This window comes from Bombus vancouverensis, chromosome 7, assembly GCF_051014615.1.
Source record: "Bombus vancouverensis nearcticus chromosome 7, iyBomVanc1_principal, whole genome shotgun sequence".
In the NCBI taxonomy this organism is placed as follows: domain Eukaryota; kingdom Metazoa; phylum Arthropoda; class Insecta; order Hymenoptera; family Apidae; genus Bombus; species Bombus vancouverensis.
Window position 1 is genome coordinate 14,146,151 of NC_134917.1, and position 12,579 is coordinate 14,158,729.

A 12,579-nucleotide genomic window follows, 5' to 3' on the forward strand; every position below is an offset into this window, starting at 1 on the left:
ATTACCAAACCAGTCTAAATATTTATTCATAACGTTTATCAGGACGTTATTTACATCGATGTCGATAATATTAACATGCGCGCGAATATTTATTCCGTATTTGCGGATATTCGAAACTCATTAGACACGTTGAAAATTATGTCGCAGCTGGTAACAAAGTGATGCGTTTTGAAAAATTTCATTGAAACAATGCGATTAATGCCTACTTTATTCGATGACAATTTTCAATTGGTAATTGCTTCGTCCAATTGTCACGATATTTTCCTCGTCAGCAGCGTATTTACATAATAAAACGCATCATTTTGGCAGCATTGCCGCGTCAATACCGGCGCATCGTAATGAACGGCATCAATAAATATCTAATAATAACGTGGAGAACAATGAGCCGATCATAACCCGAAGAATAAAACGGCCCTGTTTCTTTCTACGTACATATCAGAATATTTGCACAAACCGCACCTACATATATTCTATAGTTTATTATTTCCGATTGCTAAGTAATCACCCGTAGCATATACTATCCATAGAGTTTTATTACCCAGGCGCTTACGGTTACGCGCGTATTTACCTTGAATGCGATCAAATTCGCAATCTCTTAACCCATTAAATGTCAATAGCAGATCCAGTGGCCTCTCTTGGAGGAGGAGCGAAATGCGCGCAAGATTTAAAATATGCTTCATTTATATTTCGTAGGTAATTTATGTTTTAATATCTCTATCTGATATTCCAGATCAAATAATTCAATTTACATTAATTATATGCCTAACAAATTTTTCAGAATGTGATAATAGTGATATATTTATATTTTATTATTTTTGAAGGTTAATCACCCTATCGCCCCTCCTCTCGATCCGCCACTGTTAAAAGTCAACGTTGTGTGAACGCAACATTTCACTCGCAATTTTTCCTCTCGTTTTGCTTTCTATCGTTGTGGTTGTGAAAGGAAATTCCATTTGCTTGATATTCTTCTCTTCATCGCAGATCCTACAATATAATGAAATTTTGAAAACGTTGAAGTAGATATTTACACCACTATATATTACCTACCTTTTTCTATGGACTTCTGTAATATACTTTAATACACTTTTTGTATCTTAAGAAAGGATTATATAAGTTCAGTTGTTTTCAATAATGTTGCGTTTTCGCAACTTTTGTGCATTACCTCGCCGCTTGGTCCTTAATGGGTTAAGATCCTTAAGATGAAAATTGTGCAGGGGGAGCAGCTGTTTCTCAAACCAGATCGTTTAGCAACCCTGAAGCCCCATTGCAAGATCGAGAAGCCGCCGCAGTACACGACGTTCAAGCCGAGCTCGAACAACTGAAGAGTTTACTATTTCTATTTTCTATTGATGTACACATTGATCGCACAAACATACACGCGTCCTATGGGGAACCGGAGGCAAACAGGAGAAACGAGAAGAAGATAAAGATGGAGATGGCAGAAGAATCGATAGGACGAGACTGAAAAGTGGCACGCAATCAAAAACAGACAAGATTTACGAATAATTCGCTCTCTACCTCTGCCTCTCTTTTCTTTCCTGTCCCTATTTCGTTTGTATGATTCGGCAGGAAAAATATTCGACGCAAAGTGAGATGTTTTGCATCGTCGGTCGATACTTCCAGTCAACGAACTTTTGTTTTGATTTCTCTTTCTTTCTTTCTTTCTTTCTTCTTTTTACGTGACAGATTTCCCTTTCCTGTACACAGATTCGACGAAGAGTACGCTCGAACGAACGAGAACACTGAATACGTGCCATTCGGTCGGTAATGTTGGCGTCGATAAAATTCGAGACTACCGAAGACACCGATAGGATTGTGACTTTTAACGTTAATCGATAGATTGCATAATGAAAAATCATTTTCGCGCAACTAATACTGCCAATATGTTCTAACAAAGACGATCTCTACGATTTCAGTACCAATCAAAATGAAAACTATATCAAAAGGTATTTATAATGCTTGCGATAATGTTGTTAATAAAGCGGTGATTTTTAACAATTGCTGGTTTTATTAATATTGTGCGAACGTCGAGTCTAACTTACGCTCATGTCTGCGAGTTATCGAACGTTCGAAAAATCACGCAACGTAACGATTCGTTTGAAAACGTTTCTCTTTCCTTCGCATGACTGTTGCCAGTATTATCAAAAGACTTTCAATAAAGGAATTGTGCAAACATCATTTGTCTTCGTTAATTGTAAGCACCGACTAATGATACCTGATTGTTGCGTATTATCGACTAAAGAACAACCGGTCAGGTGAAATCGATCGGTCGATATCGCGTACCTCGAATGACTTAACGTTCAAGGTGGATGTATTTTCGACCAATCGCGGGGATTATTTGAAATTTTTTATTTTATTTAAATTATCTTGACGTACTGGATTAGCGATGTTACTTCTATGGAGACTGTATAATATAAGTAAAAAAGAAAGTGTTAAATGCATCATTGTTATTAAGCAAACGTAAGTAAAATTTATCTGATATAATGATGATTAAGTTGTCCTAGAAAAAATATGCTTTGTTTAGTAACTTCGTAATATGTTTTTGGCGAAGCAATTCGTGTTTAGTTTTACCTCAATTTCATATACAAGAATAACACAATTTGTATTTTAAGAGACGCGAACGATTTCAAATGATTACATGCAATTACGTATACAAGTTGCTACATAGAACAGGAAGCTCGTGGTAAATTTCGAAAGTAGCTAGTTGCAATGTTCTATCACAAGAGGGCAGACAATGGCTCGACCCATGTGAACGAGCTTTTCACATGTTTAGCCGTCCAGTCATGTGATAAACCTCGTGCTATCGTGTAAAGTGTAAAACACAGGTTAGCGTGTATATCACGGTGCATAAACACTGATTAAAATCTAACATAACAGTTGCAAAATTCTGGTTGAAATCACAATAAATTTATAATCATGGCGGTACGTGTACAATTTGAAAATAACAACGAAGTTGGGGTGTTTTCCAAGTTAACAAATTCTTATTGTTTGGTAGCAATCGGTGGTTCCGAGAATTTTTACAGGTATCAATAAGAATGAGTCATTATCACTTTATCTTCAATTATACTTAAACTTATGTTGTGCAATACAATAATTTTTTCCAACAACTTGACAATTTCATAACCCTGCATTGTCAACATGCGTTAACATAACACGTATTATGTTTCTATAATTCATAAAACAAATATTATTGGTAATTACAGTGTATTTGAGGCAGAATTAGCTGAAACCATACCTATAATTCACGCGTCAGTTGCAGGATGTCGTATAATTGGTCGACTATGCGTAGGTAAGCACGATATGAGGGTTCTAATCTCTAAAGTTTGAAATTAACCGTGTTATACCGTTCAATAAAAGCTTTAAGCATGAAAAGTAAATTTCAACAGGAAACAAAAATGGGTTATTGGTGCCAAACACAACAACAGATACAGAGCTACAGCATATACGAAATTCCCTGCCAGATAATGTTAAAGTACAAAGAGTTGAAGAAAGGCTATCTGCTCTGGGCAATGTTATTGCCTGCAATGACCATGTTGCTTTAGTACATCCTGATCTTGATAGGGCAAGTATTATACTAAGGAATAATCTTAATTTCTTTTCTCTAGGAATACTTATCATTGATATTATTTCATAGGAAACAGAAGAAATTTTAACTGATACATTGAATGTAGAAGTATTTAGGCAAACTGTGGCAAGCAATGTTCTTGTAGGTTCGTACTCTGTATTATCGAATCAAGGTGGTTTAGTACATCCAAAAACATGCATACAAGATCAAGATGAATTATCATCTTTGTTGCAAGTACCACTCGCGGTAAGATAATTTCATATATTTAAAAAATAGGACATAAAAGACAAAGAAGTTAAATGTTTAATTACCAAAGTAAAATACCATGTACAGGCAGGCACAGTAAATAGAGGTAGTGATGTTATAGCTGGAGGAATGGTTGTAAATGATTGGGTTGCCTTCTGCGGTATGGATACAACTTCGACAGAACTTTCAGTTATTGAAAGCGTTTTTAAACTTAATGAAGCTGTTCCAACTGCTATTACGTCAACTATGCGTGCGTCACTTATAGAAAGGTAATGTACATTAGGTATTAATGATAACGTTAACCAGATATGATAATATTAACTAATATCTTCTACTTGTTTCAGTATGTCTTAATCAAAGCAAAATATATAAATAATGTTTAACAGTAGACTATGTCAATACTGCACAAAACAATAAGCATTATGCATTCAACAATACAGCTGCAGTAAATCCACTTTCTGTATAATTCCGACACAAAGTAATTTATAATTGTAGTAAAATTCTATATTAATATTTACACTAAATGTATTATTAAGTTCTTTCATGGACCATCCAAACAACTTTTACCGAATGAAATGTAGTCTATTGAATGGAATGTATCTAAAAAAATATCTCGAAATAAAAAATAAATAATGCTAAATCATCAAATCAGATAGATAGAAAGAAAGTAATACTTACCTTTATTATATTTAATTAAAGAGATGAATTCTTGATATTATGTGTAATAAATTATTTTCCCACTAAACTTCCTTAACTTTGTTAATATTTTTTGTATTGAATTGATGTATGAATTGATAAATATAACTGCATATAAAACGGAAATATTCTATTGAAATATATTTTAATCCTTAATATTCTCTTTGAATACAAACATCTGCGTTAAAAATGTAAATTATTTCGATTATGACCCCAGCTGTCTTACTTAGTAAATGAGCCATTGTCAATAACATTGTGCGGACCAGCCTGCTAATTAAATCTATTACAAATAAAAAGGGGCAGCCTGGATGTTAATAATTTTGATCAACAAGACTAGAGTAATGGTAATTGTTCGGTATGTAACAATTCGGAAGCAGCTGCAGAGTCTGCACACATAACTAATGTAATACCTGCTTGATAAGATGCAGGAATACGAATATGAGTTACACTAGTAGTTCGATTCTTAAGTTGGCGCCTCTGGGTATCGCGTATCATATTTACAACTTGACCTAGTAATAAATGACAAAAGAATAGTGTTCATTGTTTACAATATTGGTTCACAATTAATATAAATATGAAACATACCAAAAACGTTGAGCTTTCGCCACTTTTGATCCATAACAGCAAGTGGTGTTAAATCCGTATTGGGATTCCAATGAGCCAAAACATCATCTCTTCGTACTAGTAAAATGCTAGGACTTACAAGTTGATGCCAGACATACTAAAATTGATAAAAATTTACATGTTATTTAAATAATTAACTTATTTCGTTTATAATCTTACCTGTTCAGGTAAGCATTCTAATGGATTAGTTAAATAAATTCCTGCTTGTCCTACACCAAATATCATTTGATGATGCCATGCATCTGGAATATCATATCCTCCTCCACAATGTTGCAAATTCAGCGTTGCTATCGGTACAGCACCTAAAATAAACTAAGATGTTTATACTTTTTCCAAAGCATATTTTATCGATTACGTACCTTTTGATATCCAATAGTGCAACCAATGGGACAATGAAACTTTTCTTTCCGGATAAAATGCAAAAAACTTTGTTATAACTGACCCATTTGTACATAAAGCTATACCACGAGCCAAATCTCCGTGTGTCGATCCAGCTATTGATCGACTGTATAAATATCGCGGTAGTGGCGTACCCAGTTCTCTTTGCCTGGTATTGACACCTTTTATTAATGTTTCTAATGAAAATGGTACATTTAAAGCCAACTACAAAAATCATTATTTAATTAATTAATTGAATCACTGTAAAAATATTGAAATAGCACAAATATTTGATAATAAACATACTAAAGCATTTATCGCAGCAGTAGCACCACATGCAGAAGTTGCTATTTGAGTTACTTGTTTCACTGTAGCTTCTTGTTCGCTCCATAGCATAACCTTTTCAACTATTATAAGGCCATCTAATCGTTCATTAGATAATTCGTTTTCCTAAATGTATATGAATAAACACTTGCATAAATTATTACAGTTGCACGTAATAGATAAAAATATATCAAATTATAATAAGCTGTATTAACTAGATTTGAGTCACCACTCTGATTAAATGCAGCTTGCTTATTGAGCATCAATTTCTTTGCCATCATACGATGATAAAGAGTTGAACTGAGATTCACTCTCCGAGAGCTTAAATTCGAATTTTCTGGAACGGAAGCTGATGAAGATTCAACCCACAATTCAGCATCTGAATCTCTATTGTCACCTGGTGAAATAAGGTCTCCGCTTGTACTATGATATCCATATGATTCTTGAAGAGGACACTTTCTCTTACAATGTATTTTAGTAGTTTCCCATTTTCCTACAGATTAACAATTTAATACACTAATTTAAACAAACTGTATCTTCTCAAAGTATATTAATATAACAAAAGTAAAGTACCTGCTCCACTACTACTACTAGTACTTGGCATCCATGGTGAAGGATAATTTGGCTGTATGCTTGGTTCAGGAACAGGTGGATTACTGCTGGAACATTGCTGAAGCTCTGCATTATTCACATTTTGTACACTTTGCTTTGGGTTTTGAGATGTTGCTGTAATTCCTTGTTTAGCCACAACTTTACCACTACTTAAATCATTTAATACTGGATCTGGATCTACATTATCTAATGCTATATTCTGTATATCTTCATTTATAGAGGCCATATCACTGTCTCCTGTATCCTATATTAAGAATGTTAAAGTAACTAGTGAGAGAGAATTATGATTTTCTCATCACAATTCAATACCTGTTCACAAGAAGGCCCAGGATCAAAATCCATTTCCAAAAAGTCCATCTCTGGACTTGATCTACCACTATGACATTGTTCATCTTCCTCACGTTCTTCCACTTGTCCTTGATTTATCTCTTCCTTTTGAATTAAATAAACTACATCATCATTTCCTTTGTATATGTAAATACAATAATCTTCTCCATCCGACATATCACCTTCATTTCCAGAACTTGAATCCTTCCTCTCATTCTGTTCTCTTTGTGTATTCTAGTTAACAAACATGTGAATTTATAACATATCATATTATAGCACAATAATAAAACTCACTTTTTGTAATCCACTTGGTCCTGGCACTTCCCTATTCCCGTTAATGTTAGGTCTTAAAAAACAACATGTTCCTTGACTTGTTGAACCTATACTACCCCCTATATTATTTAATAGGCTGTTAGATCCATAGGACCTTGATGCCCAGACACTGCCCATTTCAGGACTAGAATCTGAACTACATGACACTTTTGATGGACACTTTTCAATTCCAGAGATATAATCTACATTATTTTTCATATCAATATCCTCGTTTGGTTTAGCTGTTGATATATTTGGCTGTATTGCAGATGAAACTGGTGCTGAATTATTTAAATATAAAGTAGCACTGGATGTAGCGCCAGTATTAAAAGATCCTGATATACAATGATTCACATGTGTGTTATTTTGACTGGAAGATAAATTTATATGCATTGGAGGCTTAGGCAAGTTCAAAGCGCTCGTACTCATTACAGTCTTATGCTTCAATTGACTTGTAACAGCAGTATTCATAGTTTGAGATTTAATATTGTTGGTATTTAAAAACATGGAAGATACACTTGCATTCAATATATCTTGACTTGTATCTTGGTCCATACTATTGGTAAAACTACATGTATTACTTTGCATAGATCTTGTACCATTAGTAAATGCAATCGAAGCTTTTGAAGACAAATGATTCTTGGCACTATTGTCTCCTAATTTATTACTTAATTTTGCTTGATCTCCATTTAATTTACTTTCAAGTTGTATAACTTTAGATGATTTAGTCGGCTGTTCAATTGATTGAGTACCATTTTTTTTTAAACTTTCTTCTAATCTTGTTTCATTTTTCTTCTGACTGTTACTTGCACCTTCTTCAGAACTCATATTATTTTTAAGATGATAGCAGCAAATTATCTATTAAAAAGTGGACTAAAATTACTTTGCTTACTTACTTTAAATTATCAATATATCATATAGAAATATTACTAATTATAAATTATTTTTTTAGTTAATGTATAGTTGTAAAATTTTATTAAATAGAACTGTTATAACTGTCTTATAATACTGTACATCACAAAAATGTGTTAGTGAATACTATTTACCTCCGAATTATTTTATATTAATATTACGATTATATAGAGTTTACAATTACTTTCTTTCCAAGCAAGTCTAGATTACAAAATGTTAATCGTGTCAGTCTTTGATGCACAAAATTGTCAACAAATAAAAGATTTGTTTGCTTCTACAGGTATGCTGTTCTGTCAAGTGAAAAGAATGAAAAGCCTCACTAATATTTTCTCTCGTATTAGTTCCGGAAGTCAGCTGATTAGTAGAAACAAATGCAGCTACACACAAGTTTATTATTTTTGCACGTTTCTTTACGAAAAAGCTATCTATTCGTTTATAGCATTAGATAGTAATTCACATTGGTTTTATTGATACGAACACAAATGACTTTAAGAGAAAATTCTCTTGTCTTGTCTTCACATTAATAAAATAATCAAGTTTTCAATATTTACAGAATATTATCATACGCGTTACAAGTTACGATATGTTAGATGATTTGCCTGAAAAGAAATATTATATAGAGTCTCTTTTAAATCAGAATTCGTTAGAAATACGCAATACAAATAATCTACTCTTGGAGGTCAAGGAAAATATCAGCCAATCGTAAAGGTTCATATGTCTATTTGTACATTTAATAGTAAATAAAATTGTTCTAATAATAGAAAATAATTAATGTAATTTATATATAAGTACTTAAATGTTATAACAAAACAATGTCCAAATTGATAATAGGTCCTATGCAAAAATCTGTTACAAACTGATACGCTTTTCACATTTAAGATATATTTACGAAATATTATCTAGGAATTTAGATAATGTCAAAAGAACGAATGTGTGCAAAAAGTCCAAGATCATTAGTTTTTAGATCACAATGCTTTGTTTTGATTAAGAGCAAATTCAATCATTTTTTATAACTAATTCTAAGATTGGTTTTTAATTATCAGGAAGAGTAAAATTTTATTCAGATTTCGAACGGGCTACTAGAATGAACAGAATTATGATTTTCTATACATAAATAAGTAAAAAATTATCGAATTTGTGTATACGTGGAGCATTGGTTTGATTAATTAAATAGTATTCATAATGAATGTTGTTCGTATTAATTCGAGAAATGTGATTTTTATTCTTCTGGCAATTTTCTCGACTACTGCCAAGCAGGCTCATATGGGTTATGATCATGGTAATTATAGTTCGCTTAAGTGTTTGTACAAATTATTTCTGAAGATACTTACAACTAACAATTTTGATCACAGAGAGTGCAATCAAATATGCACAAAAAGAAGCTAATGTAAACTCAACACCAGCTTACACTAGTACAAAGGTAATATAAAATTTACTACTGCTATTTTAATAACAAGAAATTGTCTAAATAATTATAATGTTGATAGGAAGAAATTTTAAGATTATGTCCAAATGGCATTGCTTGTTCAGAATTAAGTGGAGATTGTTTAAAATGTGATTTAAATCCCAATTGCGTATATGGTGCTGTATATGTAGCTAATTGTTCTGTTTTAGAGAATATCGATTGTGTTGTAAGTAACAAGATAATATTGTTTATCTTACATTAGTATCTGATATGTATTTATACTGATTAACATATGAAACTTCCAGGGTGAACAGTTCTTTCAAAAGAAGTATATATGTCGTTACTGCTATCAAACAGACCATTGGGAGCACGAATGTCAACATAAGAATTCATGCAGCTCTATAGCTTCTCCACGACAGTATTATAGGACAAATTGTACAGTAAAAGATGATATATTATGTCTTGGAAGGCGTAGGTTTATGAAAAATTTATTATGCAATTGGACTGTGGGATATCGTTGGTCTGTTGCTTTATTCTTGAGCATTACTTTAGGAGGTTTTGGTGCCGATCGGTATGTTATATTTAGTACATTAAATGTTGACTAAAATGCTTCTTATTTTGAACACGTGTTGCAGATTTTATTTAGGTCATTGGCAAGAAGGTATTGGTAAATTGTTTAGTTTTGGAGGACTTGGAGTATGGACATTAATTGATGTGATGCTTATATCTATGAGATATTTAGGTCCAGCAGATGGATCATTATATGTTTAAATAGATGTAATAATAAGTATATTGTATATAGAAATAGTGAAATTTATAATTTTATAAGTTATAGATTTAAGTAATTGGATTTTATTGGTTACTCAATCAGTATCTAGAAGAAGTGGAATTTTTACCTATCACTTTCAAAAGAACTGAATTATTATGTGATATATACATGAAACATTAAATAGAAGCCTTTCATAAGCATAGAAAAAATTATGGTATTGTCTAATTTGTATAATCTTCTGGATAATTGATATAATTTCAAAATTATTAATGTACACTTTAACTTGTGCAATAAAACGGTATTTTATTGTATTGTTTTCAGTGTTTTATAATTGATATTACTTATTACATGTATAACTTCTAATTTCATTCATTCCGCAACTATAGAGGTGGGGGGAATCTTCAACAACCTCTAGCGGAGTCGTTCAAAAAATCCGTGCGAATTTAGTCAGTTCGAGGAACTAATATCGCTTTGGGTGTCTGTGAATCGCGAATGAGGAGAAGGCGAATATTTAACAATGTATGTACATAACAAAATAAATAAAAAGCTTTACTTTTTAAATATGTTATAAAGTTTCTATCTTATAAATTTAGTATAACATCGAATACTTTGGATTGTAACATAACCTCAATGTAAAATGTCTAAACACAGGAAGGACAAAAGTTTATCGAAACTTGATAGCATGGCAGATGTCCGCGATATATTAGACATCGAGGTACCTACCACAAGTGAGCTCACGAAGGAATCAATTATAGGTAGTGACAAGAAAAATCGTAAAAAATATGAATACAAAGTGCCGAAGAGACCGGAGGGCATGCATCGTGAAGTCTTTGCATTGCTCTGTAAAGATAATACCGACGTACCTCCGCTATTTCCAACGGATACCGCAAAGGGATATAAACAAGTTAGAGCTAAACTTGGTATGAAAAAAGTGAGACCATGGAAGTGGACACCATTTACTAATCCCGCTAGGACAGATGGTGCTGTTTTTCACCATTGGAGACGAGTTGCAGATGCTGGAAAGGAATATCCTTTTGCTAAATTTAATAAAAAGGTTCCTATTCCAACATATACTAATGCAGAATATGTTCAACATTTGGTTACAAATGGTTGGACAAGGGCAGAAACCGATCACTTGTTTGATTTGTGTAGGAGGTTCGATCTAAGGTTTATCATAATCAAAGACAGGTGGGATTCTACAAAGTTCCCTACAAGATCCGTAGAGGACTTAAAAGAAAGGCAAGTAAACATTGTATACTTTATAATTTCTATCTATAGATTTGTATAATCGTTTAGGTATTATCAAGTGTGTGCAGCTTTAACAAGGGCAAAGTCTCACAATGACAAGGTTTATGTGTTTGATGCTGAACACGAAAAACGCAGGAAAGAACAGTTAAAAAAATTGTTTGAAAGGACACCGGAACAAGTAGAAGAGGAACAAATGCTATTATCTGAGTTGAGAAAAATCGAACAAAGGAAGAAGGAAAGGGATAGAAAGACTCAAGATTTGCAAAAATTAATAACAGCTGCTGATCACCAAGCTGATCCAAGGAAGAATGAAAGAAAACCTGCAAAGAAGAGCGGAGCTTCTGCTCGAAGTAGGCCAAACAAAGCTGATACCTCTCATGTAAATATTTTGTCAATGATCTTAACTGTGTTTATACACAAAGATGTATTATAAATAATTTTAAATTTTTAGACAGTAGAATCCGCTGGAATTAAGTTCCCAGATTTCAAAAATAGCGGTGTTTCCCTCCGTTCTCAGCGAATAAAATTGCCGAGTAGCTTAGGTCAAAAGAAAATGAAGGGTATCGAACAAATGCTTAATGAACTTCGTATAGGTATCTTTAAATCCAATTTATTTATTGTTTCATTTTTTCTTCCTTTTTATATTTTACTTTAATAATACGGTTATATTTCAGAGTTAAATCCACCACCCACGGAGCAAATATGTCAACAATTTAACGAATTAAGGAGCGATATCGTTTTACACTATGAACTTCGAAGCGCGTTATCGACGTGCGATTACGAGTTGCAATCATTGAGGCACCAATATGAAGCTTTAGCACCAGGGAAGGTACATTATTTAAATAAGGAATCTCAATTGTACCAAGAAATAACATTACGTTAAATTTTCAGACATTAACGATACCACCTGCCTTGTTACCGAAAAGCGAGCCGGAAGTTAAAGCAGACATAATAGATGTGGTGGGTTCACCCAGTATGCCATCTGTTACTCACTAATTTCTATAATAGCTTAGAAAGATAAAAACTGTAAATAATTTCTTGTACGTTGAAATGCGATATTCAAATTATCGAGTACGCTTAATCGATGTTTCTCTCTTTGTATTATTTCTTTTTACTCTTTATTAGAAACGATTAAAAGTAATTTAAGAGAAATGGCAAAAT

The 12,579-nt window shown here is 32.8% G+C and overlaps 5 protein-coding genes across 9 annotated transcripts in view; 4 read left to right on the forward strand and 1 right to left on the reverse strand.

The window, feature by feature from the left end:
- LOC117153838 (kin of IRRE-like protein 3) overlaps positions 1-2,380 on the forward strand; it is a 129,360-nt gene extending 126,980 nt beyond the window's left edge. For all 3 annotated transcript variants that reach the window (XM_076620064.1, XM_076620063.1, XM_033328283.2), the window contains one exon: positions 1,215-2,380. In XM_076620064.1, coding sequence (XP_076476179.1) covers positions 1,215-1,322 — 108 coding nt within the window. In that variant the 3' untranslated portion in view covers positions 1,323-2,380. The remainder of the gene's footprint in view (positions 1-1,214) is intronic.
- A 390-nt stretch (positions 2,381-2,770) lies between these two features.
- eIF6 (eukaryotic translation initiation factor 6) lies at positions 2,771-4,462 on the forward strand. The gene is made up of 6 exons (XM_033328356.2): positions 2,771-3,023; positions 3,204-3,289; positions 3,387-3,562; positions 3,635-3,811; positions 3,899-4,080; positions 4,156-4,462. The coding sequence occupies exons 1-6, from the start codon at positions 2,917-2,919 to the stop codon at positions 4,163-4,165; spliced, it is 738 nt and encodes a 245-aa protein (XP_033184247.1). The 5' UTR covers positions 2,771-2,916; the 3' UTR covers positions 4,166-4,462.
- A 162-nt stretch (positions 4,463-4,624) lies between these two features.
- Positions 4,625-8,650, reverse strand: LOC117153822 (uncharacterized). Of its 3 annotated transcripts, none has more exons than XM_033328233.2 (10): positions 8,475-8,650; positions 7,067-7,942; positions 6,755-7,006; positions 6,407-6,689; positions 6,049-6,326; positions 5,816-5,959; positions 5,491-5,734; positions 5,291-5,433; positions 5,093-5,228; positions 4,625-5,016 (listed from the first exon to the last, which is right to left on the reverse strand). In XM_033328233.2, the coding sequence occupies exons 2-10, from the start codon at positions 7,910-7,912 to the stop codon at positions 4,841-4,843; spliced, it is 2,502 nt and encodes an 833-aa protein (XP_033184124.2). In that variant the 5' UTR covers positions 7,913-7,942; positions 8,475-8,650; the 3' UTR covers positions 4,625-4,840. The 3 variants fall into 3 exon arrangements, with proteins under 3 accessions (XP_033184124.2, XP_033184115.2, XP_033184135.2); XM_033328224.2 differs by having other exon boundaries at positions 8,131-8,650; XM_033328244.2 differs by having other exon boundaries at positions 8,548-8,647.
- Positions 8,651-8,801: 151 nt separating this feature from the next.
- On the forward strand, positions 8,802-10,481 carry amx (TM2 domain-containing protein 3 almondex). The gene is made up of 5 exons (XM_033328369.2): positions 8,802-9,275; positions 9,349-9,416; positions 9,484-9,627; positions 9,707-9,972; positions 10,037-10,481. The coding sequence occupies exons 1-5, from the start codon at positions 9,179-9,181 to the stop codon at positions 10,170-10,172; spliced, it is 711 nt and encodes a 236-aa protein (XP_033184260.1). The 5' UTR covers positions 8,802-9,178; the 3' UTR covers positions 10,173-10,481.
- Positions 10,248-12,570, forward strand: DMAP1 (DNA methyltransferase 1 associated protein 1). Its single transcript, XM_076620336.1, has 7 exons — positions 10,248-10,384; positions 10,492-10,689; positions 10,764-11,409; positions 11,467-11,797; positions 11,870-12,011; positions 12,093-12,247; positions 12,310-12,570. The coding sequence occupies exons 3-7, from the start codon at positions 10,808-10,810 to the stop codon at positions 12,412-12,414; spliced, it is 1,335 nt and encodes a 444-aa protein (XP_076476451.1). The 5' UTR covers positions 10,248-10,384; positions 10,492-10,689; positions 10,764-10,807; the 3' UTR covers positions 12,415-12,570.
- The last annotated feature ends 9 nt before the right edge of the window (positions 12,571-12,579 follow it).

Bases quoted from the DNA above. Each gene is read 5' to 3' on its own strand.
- eIF6 (XM_033328356.2), top strand. From the start codon at position 2,917: ATGGCGGTACGTGTACAATTTGAAAATAACAACGAAGTTGGGGTGTTT. The intron at 3,024-3,203 runs GTATCAATAAGA...TGGTAATTACAG, and splicing joins GGTTCCGAGAATTTTTACAG to TGTATTTGAGGCAGAATTAG. The intron at 3,563-3,634 runs GCAAGTATTATA...ATTATTTCATAG, and splicing joins TACATCCTGATCTTGATAGG to GAAACAGAAGAAATTTTAAC.
- LOC117153822 (XM_033328233.2), bottom strand. From the start codon at position 7,912: ATGAGTTCTGAAGAAGGTGCAAGTAACAGTCAGAAGAAAAATGAAACA. The intron at 7,007-7,066 runs GTGAGTTTTATT...TTTGTTAACTAG, and splicing joins GACCAAGTGGATTACAAAAA to AATACACAAAGAGAACAGAA. The intron at 6,327-6,406 runs GTACTTTACTTT...GTTAATCTGTAG, and splicing joins TAGTAGTAGTAGTGGAGCAG to GAAAATGGGAAACTACTAAA.
- amx (XM_033328369.2), top strand. From the start codon at position 9,179: ATGAATGTTGTTCGTATTAATTCGAGAAATGTGATTTTTATTCTTCTG. The intron at 9,276-9,348 runs GTAATTATAGTT...TTTTGATCACAG, and splicing joins TCATATGGGTTATGATCATG to AGAGTGCAATCAAATATGCA. The intron at 9,628-9,706 runs GTAAGTAACAAG...TGAAACTTCCAG, and splicing joins TAGAGAATATCGATTGTGTT to GGTGAACAGTTCTTTCAAAA.
- DMAP1 (XM_076620336.1), top strand. From the start codon at position 10,808: ATGTCTAAACACAGGAAGGACAAAAGTTTATCGAAACTTGATAGCATG. The intron at 11,798-11,869 runs GTAAATATTTTG...TTAAATTTTTAG, and splicing joins ACAAAGCTGATACCTCTCAT to ACAGTAGAATCCGCTGGAAT. The intron at 12,248-12,309 runs GTACATTATTTA...TTAAATTTTCAG, and splicing joins AAGCTTTAGCACCAGGGAAG to ACATTAACGATACCACCTGC.